The following is a 15,611-nucleotide window of genomic DNA, read 5'->3' as shown; positions in this document are numbered from 1 at the left end:
GGAGTCAGCTCCCGGCTGCTCAGACCCACCCCAACCCTAGGCATTACCTCTTTTTAAACAGAAGTAAAGTTTGGGGAAGTTCTCTGGACTGTACAATAGTTGCCTTTCTGGCTGGGATCTCCTGAAACTCTGAGCTTTCTGGAAACCCAGGCACGGAGGGGGCGTTGTGGCCGCTCCCAGGACGTGCCGTGTCCATGGGGTGGGCTGGTTCTCTGACCGTGTCAGAGGAGATCCCCAGGGCTGCGGCTCAGCCGATGACGTGCATCCCCCGGCCCCGTCTTGTCTGCAGCTGTATCACATCAACGAGACGCGTGGCCTCCTGAAAAAGATCAACTCTGTGCTCCAGAAGATCACGGACCCCATCCAGCCCAGGGTAGCAGAGCACAGACCCCAGACCACCAAGAGGCTCTCCTACCCCTTCTCCCGGGAGAAGCAGCACCTGTAAGTGTGGGCCCTCAGCTGCCTGCCCCTTCCCAGGGGGCCCTCTCTGTGGTCATTCCACCCCCTAGTTGTCCATGACTGGAGGAATGCAGGTGTGGGATGGAGTCTTCTGAAGCCAAAGGGAGTTCTCCATCCCCCGCAGAAGTGGGGATTTCAGCCCCTGGAGCAAATTCACATGAGAGCTTGTGATTCGTTGGCACAGAAGTCCTGGAAATAATTTCCAAGGTCACTATCAACTCAGGAATTAAGGGGACAAAGAGTCTTGTCCTTCTGCTGAGTGACACAGGGAACCTAGTATGGGCCTTGGATTAAAGCCCCAAACCGGTGGTCTGGGCATCCTCCCCCGGCCCAGCCCTGTCCCTCTCATGATGCGTTCCAGGCAGAGGATCTAGTTAACTGCACCTCCTGAAGGCTGCCAGTTCTGGGAGCCGAGAACCAAAAAGCAGCCCCAGCTGGAGTCCTGAGGCCCCGGGGACTCACAGCCAACGGGGTTGCCTGGCACTGCTGCACCTGTTCTGGAACCTTCCCTCCTCCCCTGATCCCGCGGGGTAGCGGGGCATAGCCACCTGGGTCAGCGGCGGCCACAAGGCCTCTGTGGAGCCTCACTGGGCAGAGCTGGAGCACCAGTGTTGCAGAAAAAACGTGTTACACCTAAGTGTTGTAGCTCAGTGTTACAGCTCGGTGTCACCGCTCAGTTGTGACAGCAACCTGGATCTGGGATAGAGACCAAGCAGCACTCCGAGTTGGAGAACTCAGGTTTATTACACCAGTGGGCCCAGAAGAATCAACACTCCCAAGTTCCACACCCTGTCTATAGGTTTACACAGTCTTTTATAGGCTGCCAGTTTACACTTTGCAAAATCGTATGCAAATGAGGTATAATGAAAGTTGACTAATTAGGAACAAGCTTTGTAGAACTGGACCAATCAGAAGGGAGAGAGATAACCAATCAGGAGTGAGCTCCATGCAAATAAAGTACTACAAATGGACCAATCAGAAATTAGGGTAATGAACCAATCAGGAGTGAAGGAAATAACCAATCAGGAGTGAGCTCAGGGAACCAATAGAATTTTAGGGGTAAGTAAGCCATTTCAGAGGCAAAAAGTGAGATAGAGCTTCTGGGCCAGGGAACTGGATGGTGCTGGTAGGAGAGTAGTGGCCCTGCCTGGGGGTCCTGCTGGTCTTTTTATGGGGCTGGGTGGAAAAAGAAAGCTTGGGCTCTGGGAGCCCTGTGGGACTTGGATGACGAGCTCTGAGGGGTGGGAGGGCTCCTGGACACCCTCGATCTCATGGGACATGAAAAACTGTGCCTCGGCTCAGACTGGGGCTTCTGCCCTGGCCAGTGTGTTAGTCACAGGGCAGGGGCCACTTTCTTTACTAGCTGTGTTTCCTGATCCGACTGGGATACGAAATAAGAGAGGAGGAAGTGGCCCCAGCCCAGCCCCTCCCACCAGCTCCAGGACAGGGGCTCCTCCGGCATTGGAGGGCAGTGCCCCCCTTCCCCCACCCCCAGAGCTCTGGCCTCCCTTGGCTCTGCCTTGGCTGACTCCCTCAGCATCCCCAAGAACCCTGTCTTGGCCTGGCTCACCTCCAGGCTCTGGGCCACCCCCACCCCTTGTCGCCCTCCCCAGCTCTACCCTGATGGTCTTGGGGAGTGGGTAATGTATTCCAGAGACATCCCTCTGCCCCCAGGAAGCCTTAGGAAATCTCTGTGTCACCCAAGACGTCAGGATGGAAACCATTTGGAAATTATAAGGAGACTGTCTTAAATATTGGAAGCGTCTGATGGTAGAGTCTCCCTGGCGGTGCTAAAGCAGAGACTAAAATCTGCCAGCTAGGGGTGTCATCAGAAGGAACGGGATCCTTGGGGAGGGAGGTCTGACCACACTTGCTGCTGGGGTCACTGCCCACCAGTGTGGGTCTCCTAGCCACCCCAAGTGGTGAGGGGGACGAAAAAGACTGTTCCACATGCTGCCAGAGTCAGGTCACACTTGGGGTGCGGACCGGGCTTTGCCAGTTTCGCAGTCACTGCTGGTGCGTGAGGTGCGGTTTCCCAGGGCCTTGGAAACAGGGAGAGCAGACTCCGGTGAGCTGTGTCTTTTTTTTTCTTCCCAATATTTCAACAGATTTGACCTGTCTGACAAGGATTCCTTTTTCGACAGCAAAACCCGGAGCACAATCGTAAGTATTGCTCGCTCGTGGGAATCGATTGCTCAGCAGCAAATGTGGCCCCGGGGAAACGGATGATAATTTCATTTCAGCCAAACTCCTCTGGGTGAAAGGGGCTCTAATTGTCTGTGACCGAAATAATTAGAATAATAACACCAGCAGGCTGTGAGAGCCCTGGGGACAGCCCGGGTGGAGCAGGGATGAGGCAGAGGGATTCCAGACCCGTCAGGTTATTTCCACGCGTTCTGACATCTTTGAAGTTCCCAGCACATCTGTCCAGCCTCCTTGCTGCTGGCCCTCAGTGAAATTTGTCCGTTCCTATCTGTCTGGAGGTTTCCAAGCAGGCAGGCCTGGCAGGAGCGAGGAGCAGTGGAGGCAAATGCATGAGGGTTGGGGTAGATTTCTGGGGCTTTGCCAGATGAGCAAACCGAGGTTTGAAATCTGACCAGGCCACCCTGCCCTCTCCTGGTGTTGGTTTAATGTTTATCCATCAGCTGCCAACTTGTCCGCCAGCCAAAAAGCTGGGCCGTGCATAGCTCAGGACCCAACGTCTGTTTAAACAAGAATTAACCTCGAAGCCAAGTGGCTGCTCCTCTCTCCCCCAGAAAGCCCAGCCTGGCGAGGAGAGGGTCCAGACGGGGAGGAGGCGGCCCCTTGACCTTGAGCAGATAACTGCCCCTCGCGGCCATGTCTCAAGACGGGCAGGCGGCCAGGCAGGGGACAGTGGTGCCGGCCAATTGGTGTGGGGGGCTCAGGCCTTTGCCAGGACAGGTGGTAGATCCAGGTCCTGACCCCTCCCAGCCTAGTGACTCCCAAATGGGACGAGGTGGCTTCCTGCTCAAAGGGAAGCCGTGCACCACCCCCCCGAGGGTAACCCGGACGCAGTGCCAGGAGCACAGTCGCTGCTGTGGTTTTTAATTATTGACCGTGTTGCCAATTCAATTAGCAGTTAAATCTCATTATCATAAACAGTAAGAAACTCGTGTATGCAGAAAACATCAGTGGCCAGTGAAGCTCAGGGCTGGCACGTGTGCAGAGGAGGGAGCTTCTCCCTCGTGGACACCAGCTGCTTGGGAGAGCCAGACGCAGTTTAACCTGAGTAGTCTTACCTTTTCTGTGTCATTTTGGGATGGGAGACAATCAGCATGGCCGGCTGAGGAAACTGAGGCACGTGCCTTGTTTCAGTGAGTAAGTGTGCCCCAGTTTTACGCTCTCTGGGACCTCCAAGGCTCTCTCTGAAGCACAGGGCAGGGTGCAAAGTCATAAACGCCCTATTGCTGTCAGGGAGGTGGCCCGAGGTCGGGGCGGCAGATGCGGACGGAGGCTCTGGGCTCCGCTTTATAATTGAGCTTAGTCCGTGATCCCCAAGTCACAGAAAGCGATTCTGCAGGACCAGTGAAGTGTCAGCTAAACAGTGCATGACTCCATTTACCTCTGGGGTGGGGGAGCAGTCTCTCCTAGGGACTTGAAGGTCAGTTTGTAAACCACCAATGCTCCAGAGAAACTCTTTGGTGACTCGAAACTTTGTCCTTGGTTAGTCTTGGGGACCCAGCGCTGTTCTGGACAAAGAGATGACGATAGCCCCTCCTACCTCTTCCCTGGGCTCCTGGCATCGGGGCGGCCTAGTGTGCAAGCAGATAAGAGCCAGGATCAGCAGGAAACAACAGAAAAGGGCCTAAGGTGCTGATCATAGGACTAGCCCATCAGCCTGTATGCACTAGGGAGCCATAGATGGTTGCAGGGCAAGGTCCTAGAAAAATCACTGCCAGTGGCTGGCTGTGAGAGGGCACGTGCTGGGTGGATGTGGTCATAGTGGTGGCTGTAAATGAGGGCTGTGGCCACAGGTAGCAGGGAGGAGGTGGTTATGGGAGAAGCATCAAGGTCAGGACAGGGCCACCGATTAGATTCAGGGGATGCTGGGGCAGGACCCAACTGACTGGGTGATTCATTCATTCATCATCGGTCAGTAACCGAGCTCCTGGTGTATGCCCAGGACTGGCGGGAGGGGAAAGGCAACAGGCACTTCTATACTGTGGCAGGTGTGGAGGGCACCCGGGACGGGAGAGCAGAATCAGAGGGCAGAGTGACGGGGGCAGTGGCTGCTCGGTGACGGTTTGTTAAAGGGGCCCCGCAGCCATTTAGCTCTAGAGAGATAAGCACTTTGGGCAGAAGGAACAGCCGGGGCAAAGGCCCTGTGGCCTCAGGAGAGGGTCGCTGAGTGAGAGGGGCAGTCTGGAGGCCGGGTGGCTGGGGCAGGGCTGGGCAGGCGGAGATGAAGGGAGAAGGTTGGATGGGGCACCGCAGGGTGGGAACTTGGAACCTTCCGGGGTCGGGGGGTGACTGGAGCTCTCCAACCCGCATGCCAATTCTTTTCATCCCATTTTGCAGGTGGGGAAACTGAGGCAGGGGTGGCAAGGTAGTTTCAAGACAACACAGCTACAAGGAATGAGACTCAGGCAGGCAGACCCCCAAGGCAGGGCTCCAAGGGAACAAAGTGAAATATTTTGTTAGTAAAGTGGGCACAGGTTTCTGGAACATTCAGAACCACACCTGGGATTGGCCCTATTGGCTGGGTCCTCATACCTTCGAATTCCAACTCACATCTCAGCCCAAAGGGATGACAACCTTCCACTGGGGTGCCCGGGACACCCGTCCCCTGAGCATCTGCACAGTGTGGGGGATGCTTCATGGAGGGAAGTAAAAATGGGCCCTTGGGGCGACCTCCTTGCCCAACTCTGTCTTCGGGAGCTGGTGGGAGGCTGGCACTGTTGGCCGCCACCACCTCCCTTCCCGGTGACCCGTGTCCATGTTGGCCAGCCCACCAGCTGCCTGGAGTGACGGCCGCCCCTCATGTCTCCACAACAGGTCTATGAAATCCTGAAGAGGACAACATGTACCAAAGCCAAGTACAGCATGGGTAAGGCACGCGTCATCTCCGTGGGAGGTGGGCAGCCAGGCTGGGTTTTTTTTTTTAGAGGGTTTTGATTTAAGCCTGTGTAACAGTTTCAGGCAGGAGAGCCGTTCCAGGACCGTGGGGCTGTTTTATGGCACTTTTAAGCACCAGAGCATCCTCCTCTCTGGCTCGAGGCATCTTTGATGGCCTGAGGAGCCTCTCACAGCAGAGGCAGTAAATTCTGGCTGCTGGAAACTAGAGGGGAGACCGAGATGTCTTCAGTCTCTCTTGACCCTCATAGTCCAGGGGAGGAAGTTAGGATTCCAGCCAGGGGCGAAGGCCTGACGCAGCAACCAGACTCGCCAGCCAGACTTGCAAGCAGCCTAGAAGGCGCCCTGCTCGGGCTGCAGTCTGGCTGAAAGGGGCACCCCACCGTGTGTGCCCTTTGACACATACCCGATGACACTTGCCCTGATCCAGAACCTGCCGCAAAACCATCCCCACTGGGCTCCTTAGGTACCGGTTTACAGAACACCTCAACCACAAGTGCAAAACCTTCCCAATTAAATCAGGAACAGAAACCCCCCACCACCAACACTGGTCCCTTGCCCACAGTCACAGGCTGAGTTTGCTAAAGCAGAGCATTTCAGAGCAAAGGAATGCCTGTCCTCAGCCTTTGCCCGCCTCTTCCTGAGCTGTTTTTGGCTCTGCTGAGAGCCAGCAACAGTCCTTCATGCTGTAGAAGCATCTTAAGTTTCGAGGCTGTGGTTCCAGGGGCCCAAGGAGGGTCTGGTAAGAGCCAGAGTCTTTGCATCAGGAGAGGCTCCCTGCCTCCTGGCTTCCTGTGGAGGGAAGAGGCTGCAGGAAGGGAGCAAAGAGCAGGAGGAGGAGTAAGATGCTAGCAGCTGAAGCCTGGGGCAGGCCCGGGATGCGGGGGCGGGGGGGGGGGGGGATGGACCGTCCAGGGTCAGGCGGCCTGCACGTTTCCGGCCCAGCGCGGCCAATGGTCAGTCGCAGGGACACCCTTCTGGGCCTGGAATCTCTGAGCCCGTGTCCTAAGTCAGTGAGGGGGTGCAGCATTCAGGAGTCAAGAGGTGGCCAGGAAAACTGTCCCCAGAGCCCAGCCTCTGAAATCAAGAGCCTCTAGGGTGACTCAGGCCACCAGAGGTGGGAGAAGCTGGTTCTAGTCCCAGCGCTCATCTCAGACCTCAGTCGTCCTTTAGGGTCCCCGTAGGGTCCTTTCTGGTGGAGGCTTGTGTGGTGGCTGTGAAAGTTAGTGCTGATCCCCACTCCAGGTTATCCTGGGATTGGGTGTCTCTGGGTCCTCTGGCCCGTTCCCTGGCAGGGCTGGTTCCCAGGGCTGGTGACAGACAGGTAGATGGAAGGGCCCTCTCCGCACCTCATTTCATATTGGCGCCTTGTCTGAAAGCCCTCGTGACCTCCAAATTTGTGGATGGGTTCTATCACCCACCAGCCTCTGTCCCAGGTAGGTCCCTACCCTCAGGGAGTTTATATCGTGGAAGAGGTAAACAGATCATAGATAACCAGGTAAACCAGAATGTAATCTTGCCGGTTGAGGGGGAATGGGGGGTGACAAGAGGATTTGGAACCAGTGAACAGAGGTCTTTCTGATGAGATGACATTTGAAGGGTGAGCCTTCCAGACGGAGAGTGCAGCTTGTGCAAAGGCCCTGTGACAGCACAGCCTTGTGAGCGTTCTGGGGACAATGAGGAGCCAAGGAACCTGAATCAGGCCCCTCATTCATTTTTTTAATCACAGCTGAACTTTTCACTCATGTGGCTTTGGCCACATGCTCCCACCTTGCTCTGGCTCAGTTTGGATTTCTAAGCGTCCCTCAGGTGCCCTGACCATCCCAGATCAGTAGCTGAGGAAATGGTTTATTTTTAAGTGGATTTCAGGAAGTGACTTTCACACCTGTGTCACAGCAGAGTAGTAAAGAGTGGCGGCCAGGCCACTGAAAAATGTGACCCGCTTACCACCTAGAAAGCTTGTTCAGCCAGACAGAGGGTCCTGTGACCAGCAAAGGGGTTCATGGAAACTCCTGGGCCCCCATGGATGTGTGCAGGGCAAGATCAGATCTCCAGGAACCCCCGGCCCCATGCTTGGCTGGGCTCCGCCTTCCCCCTCACGGCACTGTCTCCTGGAGCTGGGCGCCCGAGTCCGCACCTCTGGACTCTCAAGACGTGCAGAAATGGTTATTTTTCTAACGCTCCCAGTGCGGGGCCTCGGGCGGCAAACGAGGGCCAGGCCATCATTCCAGCGCCCACCAGAAGCCCACCAGGACGGCGTGAGTGAGCGCGTTTCCCCCCCAAATGCAGCTTTGATTCTTCCAGGCCCTTTTTCATGTAACTAATAGCTGGATGTATAAACAGGGCAAGGAGAGGGAAGAAAGAAGGACTCTGCCCTTTTAAACAAAAGGCGAAAATGTGGTAAATACGGTAAGTGCCTCTGCCCTGCCACGCAGGGCCCGCAGGCCTCCTCTTTGGCTTTTCCAATCAACCTAAAATCTAATTCCAAATTGTATATGTGTTTCTGACACCATCAATTTCCCCATCCATATTTTTTTCTCATGATTCAGCTTTTCCTAACCACTGACAATCCACCTTCCTGATCTCGCAGGCGGGGGTCGCTGGTGAATTGCAGGTTTGGGGGTGCCTTCTTCCTCCCAGACGTGATTTCCTCTTGGGGTTTCCTCTGTGTCTTCCTAATTCTGCCCATACAGCATGTTTTCACCATCGCCTAGTCAAACCCCGGGAGGAAACCCCAGAAAGGTGGCTGGGCTCTGTGCAGCCAGGCGTGGCTCGCTTTGAAAACAAATTCTCGGTGATCCAGACGGTCCTGGGGCCGCTCTGGTCGAACCTGAGCCGTGGGAGGCATGCCTGGGCCGTAACCCCTTGTCTCTACCTTTATTTTCAAGGCATCACGAGCCTGCTGGCCAACGGCGTTTACTCGGCAGCCTACCCCTTGCACGATGTAAGTAACCTTGACAGGCACGGATCATCTCTGCGTCATTTGATTCCCCAAATCCCCAGGGCCTCGTCCCCAAGGGAGCCCTCTTTCTCCTGCAGTCTGGGCTTTCTGCTTTGGCTCTCCCGTAAATGTCAGCCACGCACAGCCCTTCCCGCTTTCCCCAGGTGGGGACCAGAGTCACACACACAGCCGTCTTTGCTCGCAGAGCCATTCCACCAAGGCGGGGGCATCTGTGGCAGAAACTCTGCCCCATCCGTATCTGGACCTCACAGCCAGCCGGTCCACAAGATGCTTCCCCTGGCTCCATCTCCCCCACCCTGTCCTGCTCGGGCTCTGGCGGAATGACCAGCGCTCTCTGTGCATCTGCTTCTGCAGAGCAAGTGGCCAGCTTCCTGAGCTGAATCTCCAAATCCCACTGGCATCCCCCTGACAAATATAGCCTGTGACCACGGCTGCGTTGTCTTGGCTCAGGATGGAGCGAGAGAGGATTCTCTTCTTGTCTCTATGGAAACAGGGACGAGAGTTCAGCAGGGCACTGGGGATGGGCCACGGGGCCTGAGCAGTGTGGGAACCCCGGATGGAGGATCTCTGGAACTTTCCAAATGTGTGTTACTGCAAAGACTAGGAGCGAGAGAGGGCAGGCCTGGGGGTCACGGGACCCAGATTCTAGTCCTGGCCACTCACTCCTCTGTGGCCTTGAGTGGAGGAGACAGCCCCTGCCCTCTCTGAACTTCAGTATCCCCATCTGCAAGTCAGGAATAATACTCACGCTGCCAGTTGCCAGGGCTGCAGTGGGTTTTGGAGGGGTTACAAAAACAGAAGGGCTTTTGGGGAGACACTAGATTGGACAAACGGAGGGGACCAGCACAGCACATGGTCATCTCCCCAGGCTGTTGAGTGGGAGGGAAGACGTTCAGCTGACCTGCTGTCGAACCCTCATCGCTCACTGTAGGGATCAGGGCCTCCCCCTCACCGCAGGATCTGGGGTCAACTGATCCCACTTTCTTGCCTCCATGCCTCCGTTCATGCTGTTCCTTCTGCCTGCCATGCTCTTCCTGCCTCCTCTGCATGGAACCTTTCTTCTCCCCTTCCCCCAGCACAGTAGAGTTCTTTCTCTCTGGGCTCCATGCTCCCTGTCCCACAAAGGCAGCACTGTTTGGATGCCCTTCCTTGGGCCTGTATCTCATGAAAACCCCCACACTCAGCACCTAGTATAAATGCGGTGTCGATTTGGGTAGGACTGAGTCAAGTTGCCTTGGCGATTGACCCAAGTTGCCGTGGCTTGAGGAATGTTTCAAGGGCAGGGCTCAGGCCCTGAAGGTCCCAGCCAGCGCTCCTGGCTCCTGCCCGGAAGGGGCCTCGCTCATCCACCCTGCTCAGGTCTGCTCAGTTGTTCAGCCCCACTGGCGCCGGGAACACAGCCCTGCTTGGCCTTGGAGCCAGTAACCCCTGCCAAGATGTCAGAGACAGAAGGCGGAATGTTTCGGGGCCTCCCTGCCTGTTTGAGTCAGCCTTTTAAGTCTTAAAAGGGAAAGAGGAGAAATCAACATTTCTGAGCACCTACTGCATGCAAAGAACCATGTTTCATAGGAGCTTTGTCTCATTTAATCCGATGCAAACATGGAGGCTCAGAGAGGTTCAGTGACTTGCCCAAGGTCACACAGCCCCTGTGGAGGAGCTGGGGCCAGAAGCCAGCCCTGGTTGACAGTAGGCTGCTTGATCCTCTGTTGCACCGTCATCTTTGTCCCTTACACAGCAGTAGGGAAGCCTGCCCTGTGGGGTCTGTTCCCACTTTGCAGATGGGGAGACTGAGGCTGCAGTTGCTTAAGCAGCTTACCCAGGAGCACACAGCCGAGGAATGGAGCCCAAGTCCTCTGGCTCTGCTTCGAGGGTTCTTTCAGCTGGATTACGGACTTCAGTCATGTTGAGGAAATAGTAGATTTTACATCCATGGATTTTCCACACAACTGACGGACATGACACCCCGTTAAGTACCAAAGCTGAAGTTCAAATATTTGGGGAGATAAATCCTGAATTGAGACACGTGCACCCCATGCTCTTAAACAGAGGACGCCAGCCACAGCGAGGCTGCACCTCAGCCCCTGGTGGGGGGTGGGCTCTCCCCCGTGTGTGTGTAGTTCCCTCCATCCGCCTGGGACCACTGAGCATCTGACGGCCTTCAGCGCGTGGCCCATAGCTTCCCACCCGCGCCGGTGCCTTGGTTACTGCGTTCACTCACTCACTCATTCATTCATTCAGCGAGAGTGTACGTCAGGCCAGGCGCTGGTGCCCTTGCCAGCCAGACACAACCTGTCGGGACTGCATGTAGAGGAAGAGGTTTTTGCTCCTGGAGCTGGCGTTCAGCTCAGGAGAAGGACTTGGCGTTTTAGCCGCTGCTGGACGGCTTTTTGGCTTCCTTCCTGGTTGGCACCTACCCCCGTCGAGGTCACTGGCTAACTGACCTCCGGGGAAATGAGGTGCTGCTGGAATCGTGTGGCTGTCTCAGCCAGGAGTGAAAACACCGGGAAGCCAAAAAGGTCGGGTTGGGCAGGGAGGGCCCCTGAAGACGGGGGAACTGGGTAAACGGCTCCCAGGGCATCTTCCCTCACAGACCACAGCATCAGTTGCTCTCCTGGTGGTCAAGTTCTCCCGCCTGGAGGGGGCTGGTGGTGCCACGGAGGTCAGAGAAGGAGCTGGTGAGTGGAGCAGGCACCAGGCAGACCTCCTGGATCCCTCAGAGCCTTTATCTGCCCAGCAGCCCCAGGACCGGTTGGCCAGGCCAGGCCGGCCAGGCGGGGGCCTCCCAGACCCTCTGTCTCACGGCTCCTCCTCGGTCGGTGGTGTCACCCACTGGAATCCTGGCTCACTTTCAGCTTTTGGACCCTCCTTCTTGTCCATTGGATTTGGAGACCGGGATCCACGTCCCAGGTCTGACAGGATTTCCCTGTCTATCCCAGGAAAGTTAGTTTGCTCCTCCGAGCCTCAGTGTTCCCATCTGTAAAGCTAGAGTACTGCTCACTGACCTTCACGTACAGTGACTGTCTGACTCATCACCCCTCCTGCGACGTTGGAGAGTGGGGGGCACTGCCTGGACGGGGCCCTGGGACGAGATGCCGGACCGTCCCGGCGGGGGGGCGGGTGTTTGTCCTATTGATGCGGTTCCTCCACCCCCACGGCCCCCGTTCCTCTGTGATGTCAATTCCAAGGAGCTAGCCGTGTTCCCTTCCTGGGTGCTGTCTCTGCGACGTGGGGAAGGCGCCTCGGTCTTTCCTGGGGATGGGGGGCTGGCGGGGCAGCCTGAGGTCTCACAGGGCGCTTTTTATCCCAGGCGGCCCCAGGGCCTGGGCGACTGTCCGCTCTGGGTGAAGTCCTGTCCTGGGGTGAGCTTAACTGCATCAGTCAGGGCTGCTGGAGTTTGTGTCTGGAAAGGCTTCGGATCTGAACTGTTCAAAAAATGTAAGACTCTCTCCTCCCTCTCTGGACAGGGTGACTATGACGGGGACAGCGTGGAGTTCAACGACAGGAGGGTGAGTGCTGCAGAGCCAGGAAGCCGCTCCTGGGGTCTGGGGGCCTCGGGGCCAGCGTGAGCGGGGCTGGGCTTACGGTCACGGTGCTGCGGCCCCACGTCCGAGGGAGACGGTGGTGAACTCGCTTCGTTGCACTGTCCTCTCAGACTCTCCAAAGCATCCTTTCAGGAGGTCAGATCACGTGGGGGGAGGGGACATGCCCCCACCGCCTGCCCTTTCCCTCTGTCCTTCCGCAGCCCTACGTGGCTAGGTTGAAACCTGTGTCTCACCGGATCTGTCAGGACCTCCAGGGCTCTTTACTGACACTTGGCCTAACCCTGCCCAGCCTCCGGGGAAACAAGTTTGGGAGAAGCTGGGCCAGCCGCCCGGGGCGCCACAGCCCCCAGCAGCACAGGGCCAAGCCAGTGTTTCTCAAGCCTACTTGACCTGGAACCCTCTTCAGTGAAAAGGGTTGTAGAGCTGAAGTTCCGTGGAACACACTTTGGGAAACATTGAGTGATCCCTTATTCTTTAGGGGCTGTCCCTAATTCCTCCCGCCCAGGCTCTCCGGCGCTCCCACACCCACCCCACAGCTCCCCCCCCCCACACACACAGCCGTTTCTCCTCCTTCCCTCACGTGCCCACACCCGGATGCCAGCCTCCTTCCCACCCCTGCCCCAGCCCCTCCCGGTTCCTCAGGCACAGACCTCCGTCCCCTTGGGGAGCTGCCCCCCTCCAGCCCTGCATTCGTTTCAGCCCCCCTTGTCCTGCCTCTTGCTGCCGAGGTGGGGCGGTGGGGGGTGATTCCCCGAAAACCTCACGGTGGTGGCCTTGTCCCAGATCGCAGGGGCCGGGAAGCTGTGTGTGGAATGTTCTCCATCCCCACCCCCCTCCAGCCCCCCGTATGTGTTTTTAAACCTTCAGTACTTGATACAACTCGCCCGCCCGGGAATCCAGCTGAAGATGCTATCTGATTTAGCACAAAAATACATATTTGGTTATTTTTGGTGGAACAGCTGGCATCCGTCTGAGACCCCGTGATGTGCAGAACTCCCCCGTCCCGTCGGCAAGCCTGCCCTGCCCCGGCCCTGGCCCCAGAGTCCGGCCCGCTTTGTCTCTCTGCGCCCCTCTGCCACTACCCAGAGCCCTTCCTCCACCTAAAAATGCTCCCTCCATGGGCTTCGGTGACCCCTTTCTGGCCCTTCGGCCTCCAGGCCACAGGCAGAGCAGGGTCACAAATAGGAATGTTCAAGCAGAGGCAGGCGAGGGCAGAGGCTGTGCCCTGACTATCGGCCTGGTCTTTGGGCCACAGACCCTCAGGGGCCTTGGGGCCAAGTGCTCCTTCCCCCAGGGAGTAAGGGGATTACCCCAGGTGTGAAATGACTGGCTAAAGCCCCAGGGCCCTGCCTCATTCTTCATTCATTCAGCAGTCACTTACTGGAAACCTATTATCTTCCCTGTTTGAGAAGTGGGGACTGACACAGACCAGACAAACCTGGTCCTCCCAGTGCCTCCATCTTAGGGGAGTTGGCAGGGGACAGGTACATGCTCAGTGATTAAGGACGGGCCTGCCCAGCCCCATGGGCCCCGGTGGGAAGTCTGGGCAGGGGAGATGCCGGCGGATAGAGCCAGGATCCCTCTGAGGTCCCGGTGCTGGAAGGTTCCAGGGTCACTGTGACCAGAGCCACCAGCCCCCAGCTGGCCTGCCCCAGGGCCCCCGGCTCCCCTCATCTGCTCGCAGGCTGAGAGGCCCCCCGGCGACCTGCCAACCACTGCAAGGAAATCTTAAGTTTCATCTCCTGCCCCCAACAGCTACAGGGTGATGGACGTTTTCCTCATGGCAGGAAGAAAAGCCCCTTGAGGTGTAGGGTAGCTCATGCAGAAAGCTGGGTGTTCCCCGTCAGTCACATCTGTTGGTGGATGGTGGCCGAACTGCGACAGCCAGTCCCACTGCCCGGGAACAGGGTGAGCAGTGTGACAAGGCCGAGCTTTCGAGAGGGTCTTCCTGTGGCTCTTCTGCCCTGGTGCCTCCCCTCCCCCCCGCAGGCTTCGTGGCCTCTCCCCATCCAGGGTCTCTCTCCTCGCCCGTCTCCCCCTCCCCGCCCTCCCCCTCTGTCTCCCTATGGTGTAAATCGGCAACTGGATTTCAGCCGAGGGTGGGGAGCTGCCTGGGTCGGTGGGGGCTGCTTCGCTCGTGCTGGGTGCCGGGTGAGCTCAGCAGGGTTTGCCGGCTCAGGCCTCTCCCTTTACAGGGGGAAACCGTAGGCTTTTCCTCATTTTCCGCATCCTCAGACAGATAGCACACAACGACCCTCAGTGCTCCACCTTCACAGAGGGCTCTAACGGGCGTGAGCCCACCTGGCCCCACTCAGTGACCTGGGAGGAAGGACAGCCTCCTTCAGGGTAAAGGAGGCCATGGGGCTCAGAGGGGATAGCGTCTGCCCGGATGCCTGGCGGGGCTCAGGGCAGGAGGGTCTGCCCAGGACACCCACCCAGGACTCAGCTGGGAAGGCCTGCCCAGCACACCCCATCCAGACTCAGCAGAGCCAACATCCCAGCACAGCAACACAGCTCCAATTCCTGGCCCCTCTCTCCTCCGAGATGGGGGGAAGCCCCACGCATCCCAGTTCCTTACCCAGAAGCTGCGAGGCCTCACCCACCAGCAGGCAGGCTTGCTGTTAGCCTTTCCGAACTTGTTGGAACCCTGCTGGACACACCCTGTCCCTGCCGCTTACAGAAAGACTGGACGTCTAAAGGAAGCTACTCTTACAAAACTCAGAGCAGACCAAACCTAGGATTCTGACAGCAAGGTTCGCTGATCATTTATTAAGAATGCATCTGGCTTTTCTGTGTTGTTTTCCTCCCCGTCTTTTGGAGGCACGTGTGCTGGCTTGTGTTCTCCCGGGTGCTGTTTCTCAGCCCTGCAGAAGGAGAAGAAATGGAGGCGTTTGCAGGAGGGTCCTTTCTCCGGACCCCTGACTCCCTCATCTGTGAAAGCTGGACCCCTCCCAGTGAGCCTCTTACACTTTTTAAATTTTCAGAGACTTAATGGGAGATGTCTTTGTGCACAGAGATCCATCCCGTCAGCTCTTGATCTTCCAAGACGGGGGGAGAAGGTGTCAGCTCAGGCTGCTGTAATGAAATACCAGACTGAGGGGCTTAAACAGGAGACATTTGTCTCTCACGGTTCTGGAGGCTGGAAGTCCCCGGTCAGGGCACAGGCAGGGTAGGGTTCTGGTGAGGGCTCTCTCCCTGGCTTGCAGACGGCCGCCTTCTCACTGTGCTCTCACATGGCCTTTCCCCCATGTGTGCACGTTAAAAAAGAAAGCCCTGGTATCTCTTCCTCTTCTTATAGAGACGCGGGTCCTATCAGATCAAAACCCCAGTCTCATTGTTGCGGAAAAGTGTGTTACAGCTTGGCATTACAGCTCAGTTGTGACAGCAACCTGGATCTGGGCGAGAAACCAAGCAGCACTCGGAGAGTTGGAGAACTCAAGTTTATTATGCCAGTGGGCCCAGAAGAGTTAACACTTCAAGTTCTGGACCCTATTTGCAGGTTTACACAGGCCTTTATAGGCTACCAGTTTACTCTTTGCAACATCATATGCAAA

The 15,611-nt window shown here is 56.9% G+C and overlaps 1 protein-coding gene across 1 annotated transcript in view; it reads left to right on the top strand.

The window, feature by feature from the left end:
- The window catches only part of ANO1 (anoctamin 1), a 133,107-nt gene that overhangs the window by 74,672 nt on the left and 42,824 nt on the right, over nt 1–15,611 (top strand). Inside the window, exons 5-10 of the mRNA XM_064492026.1 lie at nt 290–441; nt 2,568–2,622; nt 5,476–5,527; nt 7,897–7,962; nt 8,442–8,497; nt 11,980–12,021. Of these exons, the coding sequence (XP_064348096.1) occupies nt 290–441; nt 2,568–2,622; nt 5,476–5,527; nt 7,897–7,962; nt 8,442–8,497; nt 11,980–12,021 (423 nt within the window). The remainder of the gene's footprint in view (nt 1–289; nt 442–2,567; nt 2,623–5,475; nt 5,528–7,896; nt 7,963–8,441; nt 8,498–11,979; nt 12,022–15,611) is intronic.

Source organism: Camelus dromedarius, chromosome 12 (assembly GCF_036321535.1).
Source record: "Camelus dromedarius isolate mCamDro1 chromosome 12, mCamDro1.pat, whole genome shotgun sequence".
Lineage (NCBI taxonomy): Eukaryota > Metazoa > Chordata > Mammalia > Artiodactyla > Camelidae > Camelus > Camelus dromedarius.
Note: the sequence above shows the minus strand (reverse complement) of the source record. Positions and strands in the feature narration are given on the sequence as shown.